Here is a 27388-nt window from a genome sequence, read left to right on the forward strand (position 1 = left end):
ACTCTGTGACTTCAGACTATACTACAATGGTACAGTAATGAAGACAATATGGTACTGGCACAAAAACAGAAACATAGATCAATGGAACAAGATAGAAAGCCCAGAGGTAAACCCAAGCACCTTTGGTCAACTAATCTATGACAGAGGAGGCAAGGATATACAATGGAGAAAAGACAGTCTCTTCAATAAGTGGTGCTGGGAAAACTGGACAGCTACATGTAAAAGAATAAAATTAGAACACTCCCTAACACCATACACAAAAATAAACTCAAAATGGATTAGATACCTAAAAGACCGGACACTCTAAAACTCTTAGAGGAAAACATAGGAAGAACACTCTTTGACATAAATCACAGCAAGATCTTTTTTGATCCACCTCCTAGAGTAATGGAAATAAAAAGAAAAATAAACAAATGGGACCTAATGAAACTTCAAAGCTTTGGCACAGCAAAGAAACCATAAACAAGACAAAAAAACAACCCTCAGAATGGGAGAAAATATTTGCAAGCAAATGAATGGACAAAGGATTAATCTCCAACATATGTAAACAGCTCATGCAGCTCAATATCAAAAAAACAAACAACCCAATCCAAAAATGGGCAGAAGATCTAAATAGACGTTTCTCCAAAGAAGACATACAGATGGCCAAGAAGCACATGAAAAGCTGCTCTACATCACTAATTATTAGAGAAATGCAAATCAAAACTACAATGAGGTATCACCTCACACCAGTTAGAAAGGGCATCATCAGAAAATCTACAAACAACAAATGCTGGAGAGGGTGTGGAGAAAAGGGAACCCTCTTGCACTGCTGGTGGGAATGTAAATTGTTACAGACACTATGGAGAACAGTATGGAGGTTCCTTAACAAACTAAAAATAGAATTACCATATGATCCAGCAATCCCACTACTGGGCATATACCCAGAGAAAACCATAATTCAAAAAGACATATGCACCCCAGTGTTCATTGCAGCACTATTTACAATAGCCAGGTCATGGAAGCAACCTAAATGCCCATCGACTTTTGAATGGATAAAGAAGATGTGGTACATATATACAATGGAATATTATTCAGCCATAAAAGGAATGAAATTGGGTCATTTGTTGAGACGTGGATGGATCTAGAGACTGTCATACAGAGTAAAGTAAGGCAGAAACAGAAAAACAAATATCGTTTATTAATGCATATATGTGGAACCTAGAAAAATGGTACAGATGAACTGGTTTGCAGGGCAGAAATTGAGACACAAATGTAGACAGCAAACGTATGGATACCAAGGGGGGAAAGCAGCGGGGGGCTTGGAGTGCTGGTGTGATGAATTGGGCGATTGGGATTGACATGCATACACTGATGTGTATAAAATGTGTATAAAATTGATGACTAATAAGAACCTAAAAAAAAAAGTCACTTTCAAATGACTGGTGGAGGTAGTGTTTTAGGATTTCAGAGGAAACAAGGTAACTGGGAGAAAGGATGGTCCAGAGGGCTTCCTGAAGGAGGACACAGGCCTGTGTTGGTAGGTGAGTGGGGATCTGCAGGGGGTTGGGGTGGGGTGGGCACAATGTTACAGGATGTGTGGAACACCAAAGCTCTTCAGGCACTAGTCCAGCTGAAATAGAGGGTTACTGAAGGCAAACAGAGAGAAAAAGAGCAAACGAGGGGAGGAGAGAGAGAGAGGGAAGCTGGTTTGAGGGCAAAATGCAGAATGCTTTAAACATCAAGTTCAAAGTGATAATTCAGAAAATAATGCAGAGGTATTGTGGAACTCCTAATAGTCAAAAACCAGAGGCTCAATTATAAAAAATTAAACTTATTATGTCAGTTAATCAGAAAATTCACTCCACAAAACATGGCAATGATCTTAGCTTTTAATGTATATGCTTCATTAAAGATTGAGGGAGTATTAATTTTAATCCATGAATTTAATTACAATTTTATTGTCTTTATACCTCAAAAGCTTTGTCAAGAAGGTTCTGCTCTCTTAGTTGATTTCCTTTTGTGAAAAAAAGTTCAGATACAACTTTTGGGTCCTTTGGTTTCAGCTTCAGAGCCTTGTCTATAGCATCAAGTGCCTGTACAGTTTAGAAATTAAGACACAATAAATGTAGGTTAGATAAAGAAAAACTAAGTTAAACGATAACATCTATACTTTTTGTTTCCTATGTATTAGCTAGTGTGGTGAGTGACAATCAGAACACATTTTTCATTTTCTCTGATATTCTCATCAAGGAATAAAGTAGCCCTGACAAAATAATTTCCCTATACTCCAGGTTTCCTATTTACATTAGTGACAATGAAATGTCCCCGATCACTTTTCAGGAAGGCTGTGTGATCCCATTGAAAGAAAACAAGATCTGAGGTCAGTTGTGTTGCCCTGGCCATGTGTCCATCTGGACCGCTCCAACAGCCTCCTTTTAGGGCCCTGGTGCTCACTCTGCTCCCAGCACCCACTGGCCCACCCCCTGCAGCCAGAGAGCCTTTCAAAGCACAAATCTGATAGGTTGCTCTTTTCCTTAAGACCCCAAAGCTTCTTCCAGGATAAGGAACAAAACCCTTGCCCTGGTCCCAAGCCTTAGGGTTGAGTCCCCAGCAACCTCGGCAGCTGCATCTCACAGGCTCCCTGCTCCCTCACGCCCATTCCTCAGACAAGCCATTTACTGTTGACACAGGGCCTTTGCATGTGCTTTTTCTTGCCTGGAACGCTATTCACTGCCCCTTTTTGCTTAATAACTCCTATTCATCACTCAGCCCTCAACTTCACATCACTCTGCAGGGAATCTAACCACCCAGACCACTCGGGTCCCCTGATTATATGCTCATTAGGGACCGTGCTTCTCTTGAGGACATCACTGGGCACAGCTATAATTCCACATTGGTTTTGTGATTACTTGCTCAATCTCTGTCTCCTCTTCGATGGTAAACTCCACAAGGACAAGGGCAATTTTTTTTTTTTTCACACCACTGTATTCCCACTGCCCACCACAGTGTCTGGCATATAGCAGGCATTCAATAAATATTTTGTTGAATCAGTTCATGTATTTACTGGTCATGTGACTTTTAAAATGGAGATAAACAGTACAGTTGCAACACAGGGCCACTGACCTGCCTTAAAGGGTTGTTATAAAGAGTCTATAAAATATCTTTGAGGGAACATGGAAAATGATAAAGCATACAAATGTTAGTGTTTATCATGATCGAGTTAGCTGAAAACAAACTGAGATAATACCACCTAAAATCTTCAGACCAAGGATGAGCCAAGAAAATAGCGTCTCGAGGGGACATCTTAGGAATCAAGTAGGTATCTGAAAAGTGCCCAGAAGATACGCTATGCCAGCTGACAATGTTCAAGACTGCTCAGCCCTGTGAGCGTGCAGGCTGGAGGGTCATTCAGGTGCACCCCATTTTCTACCTGTGAACCCGAACAACTCTAAACAGTGTCCTCTCTACCTTGTCATGTTGCTCCTGCTTGCTGTGGATGGCGGACAACAGGCGATAGCATTCAAGGCACCCAGTCTCCTCTGACACGATGTGATTGGTCATCTTTTCAGCTTCTTTTGTCTGACCCATCACGGCCAAAACCTGAGCCTGCAAAACCACAGTGACTTTGGCTTAGAAGGTACTTGGCTATCACCTTATCAAATAAAGCACTCTTTATCAAATGAAGCATTCAGGAAACACTTCCCACAAAAGTGCTCAGAATCTCTTTGTGACTCACAGAGAAGGCTGACGTACCACAGTTTATAGGCTTTAGTCTTCTGTTGTTTGTTTATTTCTTTATTTAGGCATATGCATGCATTTGTGTATGAATGGCAGGAACATCAAAGTCATTCAGTGACTTGTGCCTTTTTTAAAAAGTTGACTATGTCAAGAGAAATTTTTTCCTATGGTTTCAACAGAACACTGTGTTTATAACAAGATAACAAGTTTGTTTTACTGAAAATCTAAGGAAAAGGAAGAGTAATGATCCAAAAATTGAAATAAAAAATATTGTTGATATTAATTTTCCTGAATTTGATAGTTGTACTGTGGTTAGGTTAGACAACGTCCTTGTTCTTAGGAACTATTTGCTGAAGTATTTAGAAATAAAGGGTATGAGATCTCTAATTCTCAGATGGCTCAAGACAAAATACCATGTACTAATAATACATACATGCACATACAGATACCTAAATATGCACATATCTATGTGTACATATACACATACATACATACATGAGAGGATGATAAACAAATGCATCAAAGTGCTAAAAATTCATCAATCTGGGTGAAAGAGTATATGGGAGTTATTTAAAATTCTTGCAAATATTTGTAAGTTTGAAATTATTTCAAAACAAAAACTTAACAGTGTTTTTAGGGTCCATGTGTTTGGTGAATGGCTGTAACATTGGTTATATGAATATTCATTAAATGGATATAGTATAGGGTTCTAGCTCCCGTTTTGAGGCATACTGACTACAGCTCCCTGTATTGCATGCCATGAGTCTATTTCCTACTCCATTTCCTTTCTTTTGTCCATCTACTCACCAGTGCCAGGCGGAGTTCCCTTTGGGAAGGCTGAAGGGACACAGCTTCCCGGTAAATCTGCAAAGCCTCTTCATATCTGCCAGTGTTATAATATAGAGCTCCCAACGGTGATAATATCTCAGCTTTGCGTGCCACCTGCAAGGCGCTGAATTTTGAGAAAACAAATGGACAATTTTCTTCTAACAGGTACATCTCCAAAGGTTGAAACTTAGATTTAGGGACCACTGTACACGGTTTGAGACTCTGTTCCCACATGGTCTTTGTTTTCATACCAAGAAGAATGTTAAAAAAAGATCACAGTGCCAGCCTCTGACTATAAGCATGTCTCTAGTGACCCACCAATATGTAAACTGAGCCCCAAGGATCTTTTCCATTTATGGTGATAGACTTGTTTTGATGTATGCACAGTTTTTCATCTAGATCCATTTTCAAAATTTCTCTTTGTGGTTTGGGTTGTAGTCCTTAGCTTCAACAGAAAACAATGGACTAACTAAAATGGGAATTAAATTCCAACCTTGGTTTAGCACTATGCTTTAACCAGCAGGCAAAAAAGTCATTAACTGGGATATCATTTATCCCCAAAGTGCCATTTATTGTACTCTTCTCTTTGGAGAGGAGAATCTGTATTGCCTGCATTAGCAGAACTTGTTAGTATTCTGAGAGCAGCTGTTCCAAATAACTAAGAATTTGATGGCCAATTGCAGAGGTCTTAGGATGACTTACAAAGTGAAAAACAGGAACTTTACCGTTTGTACCATTCTTCAGCCACGCTGTTGTCTCCCAGTGACCTGTAGAGTCTCCCCAGGTTCACCATGGCCACATGATGGCTCGGGCTAAGTCTGATGGCCTGTTGGTAATGGGCCACTGCCTTCTCTGGAGAGCCTGTAATCAACAGGTGGTAGGTTGGTAAGAGCAGAACATGCCTTAATTATAAAACACACAGACTTTTTTTTTTTTTTTTGGCTGCATTGGGTCTTTGTTGCTGCACGCGGGCTTTCCCTGGTTGCGGTGCACAGGCTTTGCATCGCGGTGGCTTCTGGTTGCAGAGCACGGGCTCTAGGAGCGCGGGCTCAGTAGTTGTGGCTCACGGGCTCTAGAGCACAGGCTCAGTAGTTGTGGTGCACGGACTTAGTCGCTCCGCGGCATGTGGGATCTTCCCGGATCAGGGATCGAACCCATGTCCCCTGCATTGGCAGGCTGATTCTTAAGCACTGGGCCACCAGGGAAGTCCCTAAACACATGACCTCTTTAATTTCTCTTCTGATGATCTTTTTCCCTACAGCCATACCACCAATTATGCAGTTTGTAAGTTAGCTCACATTTTGGCTTCTCTTTGCCACTGTCTAACTTTGGACCATTTCACTATTCATTTTCACTTCCAAAGAAATTAATAATAAAAAAGCAGTAAAAACTGAAACCTGTTTCTTTTATTAAATGTATTATTTTAGTCAAACTGGTTTCTGGCCATTGCCTTAGTTAATATGATGTTTTGAGATTATCAATGATTGGTATTTATGTAAGATATTGTTGCTTCTCATTATACAAAAAGTGGAATGGGCTGTTATAGAAAGAAAACTGTCCTGAAGCAATTTCTGAGGGTCTGTCACAATTACTATACCACAACCTAGTGATTGAGGCACTGCTTTAAATAAGCAGGTATCTGCTGTATTTTGAAAGTCTCTTTTTAAATCATACATCTTTGTTTAGAGGGTATTTATTGAATGGGATTTTAAAAATAAAAATAATACCACCTTGCATTTGTGCAATGCATTGTATATTTTAAAACACTAATTAAATGATCTCATGATTTTTGCAGGTATTTTGATCCTATTTAGCTGCCTTTTGATAGCACTTAGTTTGCCTCTTGGGATTTAAAATATATTACAAAAATATTATCACTTTACAGATACAGGCTCTAAAGTGCAAAAACATTAAGAAACTTGACAAAAATCCCAGGGGAAGTGAGGGTAAAGGTCAGAACTACCATCAAGTCTCTCTAGTATAAGGTTCCCCAAAGAAGCTTCCTAGTGAAATTATATGTAAGTGAATGAATTGTGGACAAGTCTGAAGCTCTACATGGCATGGAATGTTTACTACCCACACAGACATCTTCTCAAGTCTACCTTCTTTGAATGCAAGTTTGACTAGGAGGTGCCAAAAAAGACTCTACATACGTAGAGGTCTATGTAGAGGTCATGATAGGGAGAATTTCAGTAGTATAAAAACAGAATACAGTGGGAGTGGTGGGAAAATATAGAGGTTGGTCAGTGAGATTTTGGGGGGCTGGGAGTTGGGGTGGGATATTTTGTTGTTGAAGTAGAAGGAAGAGGGCTAGATCAGGCCAACAGGTGGTCTCTTCAATTTTTTTTTTGTTTGTTTTTAATCTTTGATACCTAATTTATTATTATGTTGCTGAAGAACCAGCAGGTGGCACTAAGAAACAATTTTACATGTGAAAATAAGGGATGTTTCCTAGGTGTATCAGAATGTAAATTTGTGTCCTAAGAAACAGAAGGGCTTCAAATATCCTAGAAAATAAAAACCCTTTTGAGCATTTCATACGGATGGAATAATTAAAATCGAATTTTATTGCAGGGCAGGTAGTCTAATAGTCAACGAGAACAAAGCGGTGTTTTTGTATTAAATTCAAGCATCTTTTCATTCTTTACAAGTATTCATAACATGCCAACAGTATGCGGGGTACAAACCATAAAGGAAACAGAATTCCTGTCAGGTAAAGTTTTACATTAAATAAGATAAAGTGTATTTTATATAGCACCTGTCCTATAACGGTACTCTATCAATTATAATGGTACATTTTCTATAGTACGTATCACATAAAGAACAATGAAACAATTTAAGACTTTTTAATCGGCTGTAGAAAAGTATTTACCATCTGCCAGTAAATAGATTCAGAGGCAGGTTCTGCATCGTTGTACAGAACAGTTCATCATCATAGATTTATAAACTTGTATAAATGCTATTCAAAGGAGACTCTTGCTCATTAAATCATCAAAGGCCACTTCCTGCCACCTGGGGAGCTTTCCTTAGCAATCTGATGATAAGAACCGGGCAGATTTTACTGAATTGAGCTTGAAGATTTAGAGAAACGACAGCCCCAAAGTACAATGTGACTGTCAACGGTGTGAGCTTCCTGCCAAGCCCAGTGAGTTCTACTTTTGAGGCATTATTGGCGTGGTTGCCATTTAGCTTGATAGATAGTATTATCTCATCTCCACAGAACAGGTTCTCTTTAATCTCGCTTACCAGTATCGACTAGGAAAACTCCATAGTTGTTGTGTAAGTCTGAGCTATCTGGGCAGTTCTTTATTCCAGCCTGGTATATTTCCTCAGCTTCCTTAAACCTCTCCTTTAAAAGAGAACAAAAAAAAAAAATATGAGAAAGTTTTTTAAAAAAATCAACAATAAACTGAATAATGGAAGTGGGAAGAACAGAAAATAATTTACTGAGCATCTGCTATGCAACAGGCGCCAAGATCAAACACTGTGTACTTTGAATTAAAGTCAGTGCCAACTGCACACATACCAAAGACTCATATTTGTGTTTAGCTCCTTCAGCGCAAACTAGCTGATGTTTACTAAGAAGCAGTATCTGGAAGGATTTGCCCTACAGTTGGATAAAGCCTCAAAATGGATATTTGAATGGGATGCCCTCCACCCCAGTAACTCTCTGGGCGAAAATATGTGTGATCCATTCATATAGGAATGCCTTCCCAGGTGGCAATCTCACTGGGAGACAGGGAGGCCTGGCTATTTGACACAGCTGCATTTGCATAGCTAGCTCTCTTACCTATATTGTATGATTTATTTGGGGAGGTTTTTTGGAAGGAAGTGGGAGGGGAGGCTGATGATGATTATGGGAGGGGTTTGCCTTATCCTTTCTTTACTCTAAATATTTCTATAGTCCACCAAACCATTTGTTACTTCCCTTATCACCCCGCCCTTTCCATCTCTGAGCTGCTCCCTCCAACAGGAATATAGGACCCCTCAAAGGCACACCTCCAACTCCTCCCTTTGTGGCAAGGCCCAGATCAATTGCCACAGCTTCAATGGATCTTTTTTCTAGTTGTTTTGGTCTTCTACCCTAACAATCCACTTTAACACACTTCAATAATTCTGAATTCGTCTTTAGGCACATTTTCCACAACCATCTGAGATTGTCATGTCACACTTTCTTTTACAATATACAAGGTAACACCTAATTAATGAATCAAATGAAATGAAATCACCCAGGTTCTAACAATTACTCACAAGTAAACCATTTCCTTGTTTCCTAGTACTGCTATGAAGGTCAGGTGAAAGGCAATGGTTTGGCATAAAACACAAAGCAACTTTTCCTTTCATGTGCTCTGATCATGGACACCGTCCATAATTTTATCAGAAGTTACTACTATTAAGCATTCAACCAGACATATGAAAAGAGAATGTACGGCATCATTTTTCTCAGACCTGACACCTTGAGCTTGTGAATAAAAATGCCCTGAGTGCTTAGCAATAAGCCAAGAAGCCTAAATCTGATTTGACTCAGAAAGGAGAAGGCACTTGACTCTCTGTGGAATGACCAATACCATCTCTTTGAATCCACATATTTAAGTACCATTTAGGGAACAAAGTGTGGTTTGAATTTGGCCAATTTCTCTTATTTGAATTACAAATCCATAGTCCAGCAAAAATGGATTTCCATGTTTCTAAAAGTGTGTTCTCTAATTGCCAAGCTCAACAAATTGTCAAACTCAAAAGAAAATTAAAGATGAATGAAAAATCTCAAAATGTCTTCTTGCAATCTACTGAAGAAAAGAAAAACTTTCTGAAGGTATCACCCACTGAAGGTCTAGCAAATTGGTGAGTGTGCATGCGTGTGTATTAAATGGAGACAGGCAAGACACAAATTACCTAAGACTCCAATTGAAGTAATAGAGAGTACCGTTGCATATTTATTCATTTACCCATTCATTCAGCACATGTTTTCTGTAATTGCTATAGAAAGCATGGCATAGTAATTAAGAATTAGGCTGCCGTATGGAGGTTCCTCATAAAACTAAAAATAGAGTTGCCATATGATCCAGCAATCCCACTCCTGGGCATATATCCAGACAAAACTATAATTCAAAAAGATACATGCTGGGGCTTCCCTGGTGGTGCAGTGGTTAAGAATCCACCTGCCAGTGCAGGGGATGCGGGTTCAAGCCCTGGTCTGGGAAGATCACACATGCCGCCAAGCAACTAAGCCCATGCACCACAACTACTAAGCCTGCACTCTAGAGCCCGTGAGCCACAACTACTGAGCCCGTGTGCCACAACTACTGAAACCTGCATGCCTAGAGCCCATGCTCTGCAACAAGAGAAGGAATGAGAAGCCAGTGAACCGCAATGAAGAGTAGCCCCCCTTGCCACAACTAGAGAAAGCCCGCATGCAGCAACAAAGACCCAATGCAGCCAAAAATAAATAAATAAAATAAATAAATTTATTTTAAAAAAAGATACATGGAATGGACCCCTATGCTCATAGTGGCACTATTTACAATAGCCAAGACATGGAAACAACCTAAATGCCCATCAACAGATGAATGGATAAAGATGATGTAGTGTGTGTGTGTGTATATATATATAATGGAATATTACTCAGCCTTCAAAAAGAATGAAATAATGCCATTTGCAGCAACATGGATGGACCTAGAGATTATCATACCAAGCGAAGTAAGTCAGAAAGAGAAAGACAAATACCATATGATATCACTTGTATGTGGAATCTAAAATACAACACAAATGAACAAAACTACAAAACAGAAACAGACTCACAGACATTGAGAACAGACTTTTGGCTGCCAAGGCAGGGGTAGGGGGTAGGGAAGGGAAGAAATGGGAGTTTGGGATCAGCAGAGGCAAACTATTACATATAGGATGGATAAACAACAAGGTCCTACTGTACAGCACAGAGAACTATATTCAATGTCCTATGATAAACCATAATGGAAAAGAATATATAAAAAAGAATGTATATATATGTATAACTGTACAGTAGAAATTAACACATTATAAATCAACTATACTTTAATAAAATTAAAAAAAAAAGAATTGGGCTGCCAGTGCTTGGCTACATGGATTGGAATCCCAACCCCACCATTTACCATCCCTGTGACCTTACTTCCCCTCTATGTACCCAAGTGTAACAAAGGCATAAAAGTAGTACCTATTTCAGAGGGTTGTTCTGCGGATTAAATGGATTAAAACAAGTGAAGCCCTGAGAACAATGCCTAGAAACAGTCAGCACTGTCATGTTAGCCTCTACTCTTTTTTTTTTTTTTTTGCGGTACGCGGGCCTCTCACTGTTGTGGCCTCTCCCGTTGCGGAGCACAGGCTCCGGATGTGCAGGCTCAGTGGCCATGGCTCACGGGCCCAGCCGCTCCGCGGCATGTGGGATCTTCCCGGACCGGGGCACGAACCCGTGTCCCCTGCATCGGCAGGCGGACTCTCAACCACTGCACCACCAGGGAAGCCCAGCCTCTACTCTTATTACTACTACTGGGAGTAGTATTTCATGAGCACATTTAAAAACAGATGGCATTAGTGTCAAACACTAACACTGGTCAAATAGTAACACAAGAAACTCAGGATTTTTAGGAACTGATTACCTAGTTTAGGATTAGCCAGGGTATTTTTTTTTTCTGGTTGCCTCTAAGAAATTGTTTATTGACCTCCATATCAGAAGATGATTAAGAAAAATTAAAAGGAAGAACACCCAAGTTACTTATTTTTTTCTCATATGGAGTTAACTAAAGAGATTTGATGGGAAAGGAATTTGAAACTGTAGGCTAAAATGCCACGTGTACAGGGTTGTGATACCTGATGTGGCCTCAGTAACAACGCCAGGGCACCTGAGCTCTAGAGCATCTGTATTTACCTCTTTACTACACTGCTCACATTGAGTTGTATTCCTTAGTTCATTTGTCTTTGAGCTCCTTAAATAGATGTATTTTGTTTTATTCATCCCCATGTCTTTGGCATCTATCTCCCAGTGGTATAAGTAATAGCACCTCCCACATGTCAAGTATATAATGGACACAGAAGTGTGTGAGACAGACAATCCTGCCCACACAGACAACGGAGAGGGATTCAGGCAAGGAGACACTGTGATATATGGTGACAGTGTCACAAAAGGAGAAGCACAAGGTTCTTGGAAGGCAACCAGGAGTGATACCCAGACTGGTGTTTATATAGACAGATTCTCTACAACTATCATAAACCAAATGCCTGGAAACACTGGCTACCATTAACACCAGCAGCTGTGTAATACGAAGATGTGCATGAAAAAAATCTGTAGCTACTTGAGATCTTTAATACATCCTTGGGCTTCCCTGGTGGCGCAGTGGTTGAGAATCCGCCTGCTGATGCAGGGGACATGGGTTCGTGCCCCGGTCTGGGAAGATCCCACATGCCGCGGAGCGGCTAGGCCCGTGAGCCATGGCCGCTGAGCCTGCGCGTCCGGAGCCTGTGCTCCGCAACGGGAGAGGCCACAACAGTGAGAGGCCCGTGTACCGCAAAAAAAAAAAAAAAAATCCTTATAACCAAACTGTGGGAGAGTTGAAAGGTGTTTTTCCTGAAAGGAATAAAATTGACGTCCTCACATTCTAACTTGCTGAAGTCAGATACCACAGTTTTCAAGCGCAATTACTCTTATACCTGATTTAATTTTACCTTTCCCCCACATTCTTGTTGCTCCAGAATAGGCAAAGAGATCACCTTTTTCATCTAAAACCCATTTTGGGGTTTATGAGCTGGGTCTCCACAGGAATGCAATTTTCAAAGTCCAAAGAAGTAATGGAGTTTAAAAGACCATCCATGTCTAGAGCAAGGAATCACATCCCATACCTTCGGTAACCCCCAAGGACAGTCTCAAGACTCTGGCTCTATGACAAATGTTCTCAATGTCTATCTTTCTTGTCCTTTCATTTGACTGTAAATTTCAAAGAACAATTAACTCCACTTATTAAAAAACGAAAGGGACCACCACTGCAGGAGAAAAATACCTTCTAGATGTTTATTTAAAACAAATTCCACCTTCTCTGGAAGGGCAATGCGTTTATCTTAAAAAGGAGTATCCTTAATCCCTCAAGTTCAATTTCATTTACCTCATCTGGCTAGATGTCCTGACCTAAGCGGATCACTCCCAGTCTCTACTGATTTGTGAGATCCAGAGGAAATGAATATGAGCTATTCATAGGACAACTTTAATTAAAAATGCTTGTGACCCAGAGAACGCTTCTGACAAATAATACTGTCACCAGAGTCCCCAACCAACTGCTGCCTCAGCATGAAATCGGCCTTCAAGGGCAATGGTTAAAAATGGGCAGCACGCAGCCATGGGCTCCTCTCTAAGGCTCAAAAGCATTTTCAGTGGGGTGGAAATGAAATGGGCCTCGCGGGCTAGAGAAAACACCATCAACATTTCCACGTTTTACGTGCTGTAATTACCGACATGGCATGTTTTTTACCTCAAGGAAGAGAAAGTGAAAAGTAGATCTGAAAAAGGACGTTTGACTGTCATTTATTCTCTTGGGCCAACTGATACACTTGGAAAAGATTTCTTACAGTTCAAGTTGCAGCAACCAGGAGGACAAAGGGACATGGGCTCAATGCAGCAATCTTCAAACTTCTTGGTTTGCACTCTAAAATGTACTGAGGTCCCCAAAGAGCTTTGTTTATGTGGTCTACATCTACCAATGTGTACCACAACAGGAATGAAGCTGAGAAATTTTTATTTAATAAACTAATAAATAAACTAATATTTATTATTTATTTAAAATAATAAACAAACATAACACATTTATAAGAAAATAACTATATTTTCCAAAGCCAAAAAAATTAGTGAGAAGAGTGGCATTATTTTCTATTTTTCCAAGTCTTTTAAATGTCTGGCTTGATAGAAGACAGCTGGGTTCTTGTATCTATTTTTGTACTAATCTGTTTCTATATGTTTTTCAGTTGAAGTATGTGAAGAAACCTGGTCTCACACAGACGTTTAGTTGGAAATGGGAGAATATTTTCATACTCTTTTCATGACTGTGAATATATCATGTAGCCTCTAAAGAACCACTGTACACTGGGGAGAGAATGAGAGTAAAACAAGGCAAATTACTTGTTAGTATTATAAAAACTGCACAGGCCTTCTTGGACCTCAGGCGTCCCCAGTCGACCCTTTGTGAACCGCTGGTGTAATGAATGGCCTGTAACATATGTTCTTACTGTATGGCAGATGTAGGTTGTGATGTTCCAAAGTGGTGAAAGACCTACAGAGATGGGGCTGGAAGGTTGTGCTCTGACATCATGGCCATGCGTCTGAGCTGCTTTCCAGAAGTACTTTCACACTGGCCAACGATATGAGCACGCAGAGCTATCGTGTATCTCCCTATTAGCCAAATGACTATTACAAACCTGGGAAGTGTAGGACCACTGGATGTTTAAACTCATGTCAATGACTTTGCCAAGCAACTCTTTAAGACACAGTGGCTCAAAACATAAAGCAAAGATGCCTGCTTTCTCACCCTTTCCCTTGCTTTTACTTTCCTTACAAAACAGTTCTTCCCCCATCAGTCACTGACATGGACGTTTACGAGAAACGTGCGGCCAACATTTGACGTCTAATTCTCTCTCTCATTCAACTGAAATGAATCAATTAACTTGGCATTCCTCCTCACCAAGGGCACGTTAGGTATTTCTAATCCTGAATTTTCTCATCGCCCAGCAGACTGTGATCAATATCACCCTGTGACAATTTAAGAAAGAAAGAAATGATCACTTTAAAGAGGAAATGCCAAGAATCATAAAATAAAAGCTGAAGAGAAAACACTATGACAAGTGTAAGCGACCACAGCTGTGTCACACTGTCAAGAGACCAGGAAGAGTGAGGGGAAGCTAAAGTTACATAGAATTGCAGCTTTCTCCATCTCCAAACTCTTCTCATGCCCTTTTGTCCTCATTCTCTGCACTTTCAGGCACATGACTTTCCTCCCATAAGAGGAAGGGATCGTACTGTTCCCCACCCGGCAGCCCTCAGGTGGTCTAATTCCTGTAGCCAGAAAGCTTTTCCTAATTATTTTAATCTTGTTGATATCTAGAAGTTCTTAAGGTATCAGACTAAATATCATTCTTTGGCCAGCGTTCACTGCTCGCTGTATTAGGTTAGGTCCCTATAACATTCTCACTAGTACTCTATTATCTCTTTGCCCTTTTGTCACAACTGAGTTAGACATTGGGGAAAGGGTGGTAATTCTTCGCTTAAGAGTAAGACTTTTAGACTCTAAGTTTTAGACTCTAAGTTCCATGAGTTGAGGCCCATACCTTGCAACTTCAGCAATTTCTAATACTTGGTGGTACCTAAATGTTCAATAAATATGTGCTGAATAATTAAATCAATAAATTATTAAGGTAGGGTTCAGCTCAAGGTGACCTGACCACATATGCAATGGTATATGTGCCTGAATCTACCCAAAAGATGGCACTTGTCAAAGAAGAGACACTGACCCTGGACCTCTCTTATTTTTGATCTATACTTCTAACTTATATTTTACTGTTCCAATTTTCTTTTCATTCTTGTATCAGGTGAAGTCATATCCAAAAATATATAAAAGAAAAATATTTTAAGTGTTATCAAATTAATTAATTGAGTTTTTCAATAGGCTATAAACCTGGGGCTAGCAATAATTTACAGTGGATCAAGTCATTATGTTAACTTCAATTCCTTTACTGCTAGTGTAATGCAAGCTATATAATCTATGGCAAGAGTACCCTGGTTAAAAATGATGGTGGGCTTGTAAATGTTTACAATCCTATCTGTGAAGCTGGAGTACAGCCAGTTCTGAATGCTAATAGAAAACCAAAAGAGGCTAGTAAGCCAGAGACCATCCAGACTTCAAATCTAAGAGTTTATTTTCTGTCCTGTTTTCTTGACTTCTATGCTGCAGTAGACACAGAGGGGCAAATTTATTCTGGATTCTTTTATGTACCTAACATCTATGACAACCATGCTACTAGGTTTCCTCTATCGTTTTTCTTCCCCCCTCCCACCTGGCCCCTTGTATACCTAACCTCATTAACTACAGCCCATTACCACAGTCCAATCATGGGACTCCAGCATCATACAGTGAAAGAGCAGTGGGGAAGGAATCGAGTTACCAGGCTCCAGTCTTGGTCCTGACACTAGTTATTTGTATGACCTTGAGCAGCACTTAATTCTGTGCACCTTTTTTTTTTTTTTTTTTTGGTGATACGCAGGCCTCTCACTGTTGTGGCCTCTCCCGTTGTGAAGCACAGGCTCCAGACGCGCAGGCTCAGTGGCCATGGCTCACGGGCCCAGCCGTTCTGCAGCCATGGCTCACAGGTCCAGCCGCTCCGCGGCATGTGGGATCTTCCCAGACCGGGGCATGAACCCGTGTCCCCTGCATCGGCAGGCGGACTCTCAACCACTGCACCACCAGGGAAGCCCTGTGCACCTCATATTTTTATCTACAAAATGAGAAGGTTAAAAATTCTTTAAGGTTTTCCTCCCCACACTACTCTTCATTTTCCCCTCAGAGGAATTACCTACTCATAATATGGACTCATATATTTGAAGTCCTAAATCTGTCTTTAGCCCTGATCTCTCCCACTGCCATCTGTCCACATGCAATTTCCATTTAAATGTTCCGCTAACATTCAAGACTTAGAGGCTGCACACTGCTGGTGGCACAGCATATTGGTACCACTCTTTTAGAAAGCAGTTTAGTAATACGTCTCAAAAGTCATGAAATGCTGATACTCTTTGATATGGGAATTCAACTTCTAGGAATCTATCATTAGAAAATGATTCAAAGTATTGTTTTAGGGCTTCCCTGGTGGAGCAGTGGTTAAGAATCCATCTGCCAATGCAGGGGACACAGGTTTGAGCCCTGGTCCGGGAAGATCCCACATGCTGCGGAGCAACTAAGCCTGTGCGCCACAACTACTGAGCCTGCGTGCCATAACTACTGAAGCCTGCTTGCCTAGAGCCCGTGCTCCACAACAAGAGAAGCCACCGCCATGAGTAGCCTGGGTGCTGCAACTAGAGAAAAGCCCGCGCTCAGCAATGAAGACCCAAAGCAGCCAAAAATAAATAAATTAATTAATTAAACAAACACAAAAAAGTAACTTTTCATGAACTTGGAATTCATCAGTTTAGAAAAGGAATACAACTTGAAACTTTGGATACAGTATTTACTAAAACAAATTGTTTTTCACAATATTAACATGTTAATGTTTTATTTGTATAGAAACCATAGCACTAATTAAAATGGAGCCTCAAGTTATTCATGAAAATATTCATTAGCACTTGGTGTTACAGGGATAGTTTTAGACACTCTTAAAATGTTAGATCCATATAGCTATCAATTTTCAGATTTGGAAGCTGAGGCTCAGAGAGGTAAAGCACTCCTCACCAGAGTCTGTACAGGCGAGGAAGTGGGGTCTGTACATAGTCTGTACTATGAAGTGGGGTCTACAGTCAGGCTGCCGCCCTGTTCACTGTCAAATGCTCCTAATAGCACAGCACAGGGGAACTGACCTCCAAAGTGCATTAAGTCCAGAGATGCTGTATGAATACCCGCCTGCTTTATACAGTGAAGTACCCTGAGCCTTAGAGAAGGAACAGGTATACAAGGAAGACAAGGCTTTTCTTATGAAACTTGCAGTCTTGTGAGGAAATGTAAACCTGACAAACTGTTTAAACTATTGTTCAGATGTTAATTCAAGAAGTAAAAATATACAATTGGGGCTTCTCTGGTGGCACAGTGGTTGAGAGTATGCGTGCGAATGCAGGGGACACGGGTTCGTGCCCCAGTCCGGGAAGATCCCACATGCCGCGGAGCAGCTGGGCCCGTGAGCCATGGCCGCTGAGCCTGCGTGTCTGGAGCCTGTGTTCCGCAACGGGAGAGGCCATGAAAGTGAGAGGCCCGTGTACCGAAAAAAAAAAAAAAAAAAAAAAAAAAATATATATATATATGATTGGTTTGTGAGTTGATGCATGTTCCCAAAGATGTCACAGGAGCTCCGAGGAACATCTAACAACTCCCATGCGACGGGGAGGTGGATGAGTGCTGGCGGAGGACGTGAAAGTTGAACTGAATCTTGAAATATGAGGATGATTTAGAAGGAGAGAAAGAAAAGACAGCACTATAGGAAGATGGAACTGTGGGAATGTCTGTAAAGAGCTCCCCCAAAACAACACACTGTGTCATCACTGGTATTAGGTGAGTGACTTTGTCTTTTACCTACAGGGTAATTTGCATCAAGAAGAGCGCTTCAATGTTCACTATCTGTCCTGCCAAGTTGTGAAAAAAGATATGACTGGGAACTCAATGCAATGCTTTATTTATTCACTTACAGAGAAACTGAGGCAGCTTTCAAAAATATAGAGCACAAGTTGAATAAAATAAATTATTAAGAAAAATGATAAACCGTACAAGCAGCGCACACAGAAAAGCAGCCTATCCCATCCAGGTGGCAGTTAGTCGGAGGTGGGCCCAAGGGGGACGAAACTAGAATTGATTATCTTAGCATTTGTAAGATCCTTCATGCATTAGATTAAAAATAAAGCAAAAAACGTGTAATTCAGGAGAAGGCTGGCCATTCCTAATACTGAGACATGAGAGAAATTTCTCCCTTGAGTCCTGATTCAGAAGCCAGGGAACCATGTAACAGGTGTTGGCCTCAACCCCGCCCCAGCCCTGCAGTTAGAAGGAGCAGTTTCACCTGGCTGTCCTCACGCTGTCCCTCAGTGCAGGACAAGGGCACGACATGAGGCACAGTTCCATTATGAAACAGCATGGTGGCCCACATGCCCAGCCCTACTTCAAATATGAGTAAAATCTAGATCATGTACTGGATTGCAGGAGCTACAGGGTCTTCAGTTCATATCCATTCATTTATTCACTCAGTATTTACTGCTTGCATACAACGTGACAGACATGGGGGAAAAGCCTTGAGTAAAATAGACAGCCATTCTCATGGAGATTGGCTCACGGAAATATTCTAATGGTGGGAGAAAGATCACAGACAAATAGATGTATGTTAGACGGTGATAGATGCTCTGGGGAGAAATCAGCCAGGGCCAGGTGACAGAGAAACACGTGGGGCAGTGAGGGAGTTATTTTGAAAGGGTAATCACAGACAGCCCCCTGATACAGAACTATGTGGGCAGAAACCAGCATGAGATGAGGAAGGAACTCTAAGATGTCTGGCAGAACAGTGTTGCAGGCAAAAGGCACAGTTAGTGCAAAGGCCCTAACTTTCTGTGCAGCTTGTCTGAGTAGCAGCAAGACACCCAACCAGGCAGAGGCAGGGAGGGTCTTCCTATGAAAATGAAGGAGCCAGGATGAGGTGAGAAAAGGGAATAATGATGGAATCAATCTTTTCTTCAGGAAACTCCCACTGTGTCTGCTTCAACACAAGCCAAAGGCAGCTGAGGACTGCCGTGTATACCATAGAACACGACGATCATCACTTCAGCTTAAACATTGTGCTAAAACATGTATTAAAATCATCCACTACAGACACAGGCTTTTGTCTAAAGCCCACCTACACTATATGGAGAATATTAGAGCAAGACAACTAGACTTATCATTTCTGACACTTAAATATTCATTGAGTGTCCTAATTTTGTTTCCTGGTGAAACCTCCAGTTTTTGAAACGCAAATTGCACCCCTCTGTACCTGACATGCAGCATCAAATCATTCCTTATATTTAAGCCGATACTGCAGGGCATCTTTCAAAGGTGCTAAGTTTAATTTTAAAGACAATCTGGCAGTTGTGTGATAGCAGAATCTACCTTCTATTTAGGGCACTTATGTGTGTCAACAAAACTATATCGACAATTTAGAGAAGACAACTTATATTTGTTTTCCCCACAGCAGGGGGCATGCGTCCAGGACACCAAAAGTGGGATCGAATGGTTTAGACACAGTGAGAAGAAGGAAAGGGAATCAAAATACCCCTCTGCTTTACACCGTGAGAAATGTTCTCTCTTAGGAGGCTGTCCTACAAGACTCTGTGATCTTCTAATAGTTATAAGACATAGGATCTGTAAGATTGGTAATTGGTTCCATAATGAGTTCAGAGATCTTAGTCCATTAGCAGTTTCCCAGAAAAATATGAGTAGTGATAAAACCAGCAAATACCATGTATTGTTCTTGGTAGATTTTGTCCCAAAGTGATGGAGAATATAGCATTGGCCTATATAATGGACCATCTTTGTCTAGAGGCCACCTACATACACAAAGAATATTGGAGTGAGAAAACTAGGTTTGTAATTTCTATCAAGAAGAAAACTGACATAGAGATCAGCTGTCTAATATGAGCTTACAAGTTAAATGATATATATAAAAATCTGTGTAATATTAATTTATATATTCAACAGAAACATTTAAAAATATTATGTGAAACTAAATGGAAACAATTACCTGCTCAGCCAGTAATGAAGCTAAGCTTGAATATGCATCTGCAAACTCAGGACCATATTTAATGGAATCTTTCAGTAAGATGATAGCCTCTTCCTTTTTCTCCTGAGACCTATAGGTTATAAGAGGGTAAAAAAGAACACCTTTTAATAAAACTTTAAATCCTCTGATTAGACTTGAAAATCTCATTTCTTTTAGCAAAGATTAACGGATTCACTCTGATTTTACTGCAAATGAATTACATTAGACTTCCTCCAGGTGCTAATAAGCTTCTGTCTCTGAATTCTCAATGGAAAGAGATGTTAAGATATAAATGACACTGCAGGTTATTCACTGATTTCTCTACCTTCCATTTCTCGCTGTGTGCTCTTGAGAGTTTTATTTAAAAATGTACAAGTTTATTAAGCAGAAAGTTTGACCTTCAGAGGAGCAATTTTGGGCACATGACCTGGGTGGCATGGGAGCCAGTTTTCAACCATGTGGAGGATGGTTTGAACCCCTGCAGTACTAACTGCACCGCTGCAGGCTGGGCTCCTAATGGGGGCTGAGCCACCTATCAGCAACAAGCCAGCCAAACTACCCACCTTCATCTTTGCTTTTATATCAAGAGAGATACCTTTTACACATAATTTGTGAAATTAGAAGATACTGTGACTACTGGCTGGCAAAGAATGATCAGCTCTTTTATCCTCATATTTTTATAAAAAATCGGACTGATGATCTTCTTCATTTTAGTCTTCTCCCAGTGATTACATTTTTTATTTAAAGAGAACTCAAGGCTTCAAAGTTGTGACCACTATTTTGGGCGCAAGTTCTCTTTCCTGTTAGTGCCATGGGGAAACACTGGGTCATTAGCCTGATATCAGTATCTCCGAAGCCAAAAATGTACGCTGGCAGTGATCAACTTTGCCATCAATACAATTCCACATACACTGACCACTTGCTAAATGCTAGACATTGTAATTGGCAAAAGAGGTGGAATGAAGAGTTGAACCACTGGAACTATGGAGGGCACACAGCCTAAGGGTCCCCCAACTGTATGAGTTACCAATACTGAATTGTGAGTTTATGTTTTTACTACGTAGGTCAACAATCATTTATTCAACAATGAATATGTACCAAATCCTCTGGTCAATTTTCATATAACATCATTAATTTAATTCTCACAACAATCCCATGCAGCAGGTATTACTGTCCTATTATACTCATTTTTCTAATGAGAAAAATTTGTATTCAGAAAAGTCAAGTGACTCATCATGTTCACGTAACTAGTGCTCTGAGTCAAGATCTGGTGCTGTTCCATCACGCTATACTTGCTTATTCTAACTACTTAGAAATCCACCTCCTATGAGCTTGATGCCCAAAGTGTGAGCCATGGACCAGTGTCATCTACATCACCTAGGAGCTGGTTAGCAGTACAGAGTCTCAGGCCCGATCTGGACCTAAAGAATCCGACCCTGAATGTTAAAAAGATTCTCACGTAATTTGTACTCACATTGAGATTTTAGTAGCACAGCTCCCTGAATTATCAAAGGCAGCTGAGAGTAGCTCCTGCTATAGAACCCCTCTGTAGGGCTTCAGGCTCTACAGGATGAAGATCTATAGGGGAAAACTAGTATTGACTCCATACGTTTGAGTTCCAAGTACTAGAAGCAACATGTTACAAGACGATTTTTTTTTTTTTTTCTTTTTGCTGTATGCGGGCCTCTCACTGTTGTGGCCTCTCCCGTTGCGGAGCACAGGCTCCGGATGCGCAGGCCCAGCGGCCATGGCTCACGGGCCCAGCCGCTCCGCGGCATATGGGATCCTCCCAGACCGGGGCACGAACCTGTATCCCCTGCATCGGCAGGCGGACTCTTAACCACTGCGCCACCAGGGAGGCCCTACAAGACGATTTTACGTAGAAGACAGTCTCCTATCACAGACCTTGAAAAAAAAGTCAGGTTTCCAGCAGAGGCATTGCATTCAATGTCTCTCTTGCATTCAATACACTATTCAATGTAGCAAACGTAAAAACATTTGTCATTGCGTTAGCTATTTCCCAGGGGAGGTGGCTGTCCACACTATCCTCTCCTTAATGGGGTCTAACTAACTCAAACTCTGGCTCCTCTCGATGCGTAGGCCTGCCCTTGATATCAAGGTGTAACACCTGTGTCCTTAAGTGGCTCATCTTTGGGATGTGGCTTTAAAGTTGCGCGGTTATAAGAAACTGGCATTATAGCTCTCTTAGTGCTGCTTTCTTGTCAATTCATTCATTAAGTTGACAAACATTCAGAGTGTCTGTAAGACTCTATGGAAGACCACTATGCTTACATATGCTTGGGTTTCTAAAATATACCTTGAAGTAATTCTTCCATGGGCACGTTTTTAAATGAAAACTTTTTTTTAACATCTTATAATTGCTTTACAATGTTGTGTTAGTTTCTGCTGTATAACAAAGTGAATCAGCTATACGTATACATACATACCATATCCCCTCCCTCTTGCGTCTCCCTCCCACCCTCCCTATCCCACCCCTCTAGGTCGTAGCAAAGCACCGAGCTGATCTCCCTGTGCTATGCAGCTGCTTCTCACTGGCTATCTATTTTACATTTGGTAGTGTATATATGTCCATGCCACTCTCTCACTTCGTCCCAGCTTACCCTTCCCCCTCCCCATGTCCTCAAGTCCATTCTCTACATCTGTGTTTTTATTCCTGTCCTGCCCCTAGGTTCATAAGAACCTTTTTTTTTTGATTCCATATATATGTGTTAGCATACATATATAGTATTTGTTAGTATTTGTTTTTCTCGTTCTGACTTACTTCACTCTGTATGACAGACTCTAGGTCCATCCACCTCACTACAGATAACTCAATTTCCTTTCTTTTTATGGCTGAGTAATATTCCATGGTATATATGTGCCACATCTTCTTTATCCATTCACCTGTCGATGGACACTTAGGTTGCTTCCATGTCCTGGCTATTGTAAATAGTGCTGCAATGTAAATTGTGGTACATGTCTCTTTTTGAATTATGGTTTTCTCATGGTATATGCCCAGTAGTGGGATTGCTGGGTCTTATGGTAGTTCTATTTTTATGAAAACTTACTTTTAATCCTGGTAATTTAACTACTGGTTTCATGGTTAGAAGAAGTCTTCCTCCAAGTATTTCGTAAATCTTTATTAACATTAATTTGGAAAATTTCCCCAAATCCAAAGGAAGATATAGATTTAGGAAACTGAGTCTGAAAATTAAGCCCCTCAGGACATAATTTACCTTGGATATTCTTTAATATCAGCAGAGAAAAAGCCACAACAATTTGACAGCAAAGAGTTAATGATTTTCATTTGTTATGACTCACATCAGTTAGAATGACAGCTTAATCTTTCGTATATAAACTCAGTGAGGTTAATTACCACTTACTACAGTGAGTGAATCTAAATACTTGAGGTTGTCCATTCACATTCATGTGACATATTGGAAAAGTTAGCATCAAAGTTATGTACAGAGAACTCGAATTCTTTATGAAAAACTGTACCTCTATTAATCTCTTGAGGGACTGACTGATATACATTTTTTAAAAATAAATTTATTTATTTTTGGCTGTGTTGGGTCTTCATTGCTATGTGTGGGCTTTCTCTAGTTGCGGCGAGCAGGGGCTACTCTTTGGTGCGGTGCATGGGCTCGAGGTGTGTGGGCTTCAGTAGCTGTAGGCACGCGGGCTCATTAGTTGTGGCTTGCAGGTTCTAGAGTGCAGCCTCAGTAGTTGTGGTGCACGGGCTTAGCTGCTCCGCAGCATGTGGGATCTTCCCGGACCAGGGCTCAACCCATGTCCCCTGCATTGGCAGGTGGATTCTTAACCACTGTGCCACCAGGTAACTCCCTGACTGATATACTTTCAAAAAACATCTCATCATGTAATTTCACATGGTATGTAAGTATTATGAGGTGCAAAAACTGGGGCAGATGAGATTTTTCCTCTTAACTCTGCACTCTTGGATGACTCTGCTTTTCCCTGGGAACCTTTGAAAGTCATTAGAGCCCAATAGGGGTCAGGCACATGCCAAGTTGACAGATATTTTTAAATGTTTTTTTAAGAAAGCACAAGAAATTGATAAGTGGTAAATTTATTGTTGTTGTTTATGTTTCTGAAAGGAAGAGGAATAGCAGGAAGATATATTTCTTCTGTGGTTTCTCTTTCGCTCACCCTTTGGTAGGAGTTTATGAAATTGGTGTGGTTTTGACACAATAACTTACAGCAAATAATCACCTAAATAGAAGCTTCCTTGGTCATACAGTAACGTAATTACCATGTGAGAATTGAACTTCATTTCAACCTGTTTCTGAATTCAATAGCATCCTTTCATATCTGCATTATGGCCCATGTTTCTTGGCTAATTATGCCATATTAAAAAACAAGGGCAATATTCCTACAATTCTATTGGATTATTGCAGCCTAGAGTGCATCTTACAGAGTTGTGCTTGCTAACACCTTAGTTCACACCCTGTTTCTAGTTCCCTCTTTCTCCTCCTTCTATTTACAGACAACTAAAACATACATTTTTTCCTAAAGCACTGCTTTCAACACATTCCCTTATATAAAGATCTTCATTAATGCCCTACTGCTTACAGATAGACTCTTAGTTTAAAACCCTCTATAGTATGGTTCTGACCAATGTTCCAAACGTACCCAGTGGTGTGGACTAGTGGGTACTAGTCCAGCCAGATTGAGTGGCCTTTGGTATCTATTCTACAGAACCTAAGAGATCACTACTCCACTGCTTCTCTGCCCTCACTGTAGGTTTAAAATCACTTGAGGTGCTTTTGTAAAGGCCTTAGTGTTCTGAGGTTGGGTCTTTTAATAGCTCTGATGATCCCCTTATCAGAGCTCCTAAGCATGCAACACAATCAGAAACCATATAGATGCTACCTTTCTTAAATTTTGATTTTCTTTTTGAGCCTCCATTAAGAAGAAAAGATAAGGGAATCACTATTTAAAGCCTTGTTCTGGCCTCCAAGGGGGCAGCTGCCCTTTGTTCTTCAGCTCAACATTCTAAGCAGTAACTGGGCTTGAGCCCACTGGGCTTCTGCAAGGCCCTGGCACAGCACCTGAAGGGCTGCCCCAGTGCCTTCAGTGGGAGGGTGGGAGTCTATCAGTGAGGGCGCCACACAGGTAGGTTTTTAAAGCTTCAGGTTTCACAGTAGTTGTCTGCTGAACATTTACTCTCTGCTAAAGACAGAGTTAAGTGATTCCTTTGCATTATTTAATTCCCATTAAGCATTATGAATTATGCAAAATTATCTCCATTATAAAGATTTAGAAAACAATACTAGCAACCACCACCCCAACAAAAATAAAAACCTGAGATCTGGAGAGCTCACACGATTTGCCCCGACCACACAGCTACTATACAACTAAGATTCGAATATGCAACTTCAACTTTCGCGTGTTCCATCACCAGGCCATGATTGGCCTTTCTGCATCCACTCTGTTAAATGTCATGTGCTCTGTCTGTGACCATTACTAAGTTGTAAGCTCTTTCATAGGCAGGACCCATATCTTATTAATCTTACTTCTTTTATTCCAGAGACTAGTACAGCTATCTGCACAAATAGAAATTCAATAATTGCTAAATTATTTTTTAAAAACCATGGTTTTAATATTTTCTTTATTCCTAGGTCTTTGTAAATCTCCTTATATAAGCTTTCTTTTTAAATAACAGAGAATGATATAATTATCTATTTTGTATTTGTTTCTACAGCTTTTTCAATATTGTAGAAGTGATCCTAGAAGAAGAGAAGCATCCCAAGCCTTAGACTCATAAGAGAATTACAAGTATAGTTTCCATTTATTGAGCACTTCTTATTTAGCAGGCACTGTTAAGCAGCTTCTCTAGCTTAACTCTGCAGAGTAGCTAAAAGCACGGACTCAAAAGCCAGAATGACTGGGTTATGACTCTATCTCCACTATTTCGTAGCTGTGCTCCCTTAGGCAAATTGTCTGTCCGCCCTGTGTCTCTGGCACACAGTAGGTATTACATATTTTGGCTTTTAGTAGCTCATTTAATGTTTCTAAAATCACCCATTAAAACCTATAATCCCCCCCACTTTTATTTATTTATTTATTTATTTTTAATTAATTAATTTGGTTTTTTTGGCTGCGTTGGGTCTTCGTTGCTGTGCGCGGGCTTCCTCTAGTTGCCGCGAGTGCGGGCTACTCTTCGTTGTGGTGCGCGGGCTTCTTATGCGGGCTACTCTTGTTGCGGAGCATGGGCTCTAGGCGTGTGGGCTTCAGTAGTTGCGGCTCATGGGCTCTAGAGCACGGGCTCAGTAGTGTGGTGCACGGGCTTAGCTGCTCCGCAGCATGTGGGATCTTCCCGGACCAGGGCTCGAACCTGTTTCTCCTGCATTGGCAGGCAGATTCTTAACCACTGCACCACCAGGGAAGTCACCTACCCCTCACACACACACTTTTAAAAATGTGGTGTTTTTGATATTCCTTCTAAAGTAATATATCAATACGTTCACATTTCAAATTATTCATGAGAAATTTAAGTTAGATGTTAGAGTGATTTTTCCTGTGCCTGGTCTTATACCATAATGGTTTTTGGGTGTAAAAATCATCATTAAATACACAACTGAATAGCACTGCACTAAATGTAAAATAACCCAGTAATAAGCAGAGTCAAAACCCCTAAAAACCTCATTCTAAGGCAAATGTCAAGCTGAGGAGGCCTAAATGGCAGACTGATAGTTCAGAATCCACTCAGCTATTAGAGCCACACAAGGGAGTAGGTCTTCATTTTGTAGGGGTGATGGCTAAAGGTGAATAGCAAGAAAGAATTAGGAGCAATTTTGAATCTCTTTTTCAGCCATGCCAGGAAAGCTTCTTAGAAAAGAAAGTTTTAAGCAGTTATTTCCATGTAAAAAGGAATAACAAGAGAGGCAGAAAATTTCAAATAGACTTTACAAAATTCTTAATAATGGGAATTACCTTTGTATTCTGACAGTACAGGTCACCCCTGGGCCAGCATTAGACAGTATTAAAACTCCCTAATGCATTCTTTTTGGCTCTATAACAGGCAGTTTAGTGAAATCCAGAGCCCATTATCAATGTAAGCCCCCTCTATATAGGAATAGTCTGTTAGCCATTTAGACTGAATTGACAAGTCAATTCAAAAGGGGGAAAATATGAAAATAACATCTTCCTCTGAATTCACCAAGCATGTGATACAGGTAACCAAGTCCACAGGTTGTTTTTCTGAATGCCAGAGAAAAAGCTTGAAGTACGTAGCTCATAATAGGTGAATACATTGACAAAATGAAGCCTCAGTACATCCCCCGTCCAATGAGGCACGGACACACGTTTTGTCTGGAGTCACAGAAAGGAACAC

The 27388-nt window shown here is 40.6% G+C and overlaps 1 protein-coding gene across 4 annotated transcripts in view; it reads right to left on the reverse strand.

Annotated features, from left to right (window-relative positions):
• The window catches only part of TMTC1 (transmembrane O-mannosyltransferase targeting cadherins 1), a 272198-nt gene that overhangs the window by 11153 nt on the left and 233657 nt on the right, over positions 1-27388 (reverse strand). For all 4 annotated transcript variants that reach the window (XM_060113162.1, XM_060113160.1, XM_060113161.1 and 1 more), the window contains 6 exons: positions 20017-20125; positions 7795-7897; positions 5274-5409; positions 4528-4672; positions 3451-3588; positions 1953-2075 (listed from right to left, as the gene is read on the reverse strand). In XM_060113162.1, coding sequence (XP_059969145.1) covers positions 1953-2075; positions 3451-3588; positions 4528-4672; positions 5274-5409; positions 7795-7897; positions 20017-20125 — 754 coding nt within the window. The remainder of the gene's footprint in view (positions 1-1952; positions 2076-3450; positions 3589-4527; positions 4673-5273; positions 5410-7794; positions 7898-20016; positions 20126-27388) is intronic.

The sequence above is a fragment of the Mesoplodon densirostris genome, chromosome 11 (assembly GCF_025265405.1).
Source record: "Mesoplodon densirostris isolate mMesDen1 chromosome 11, mMesDen1 primary haplotype, whole genome shotgun sequence".
Lineage (NCBI taxonomy): Eukaryota > Metazoa > Chordata > Mammalia > Artiodactyla > Ziphiidae > Mesoplodon > Mesoplodon densirostris.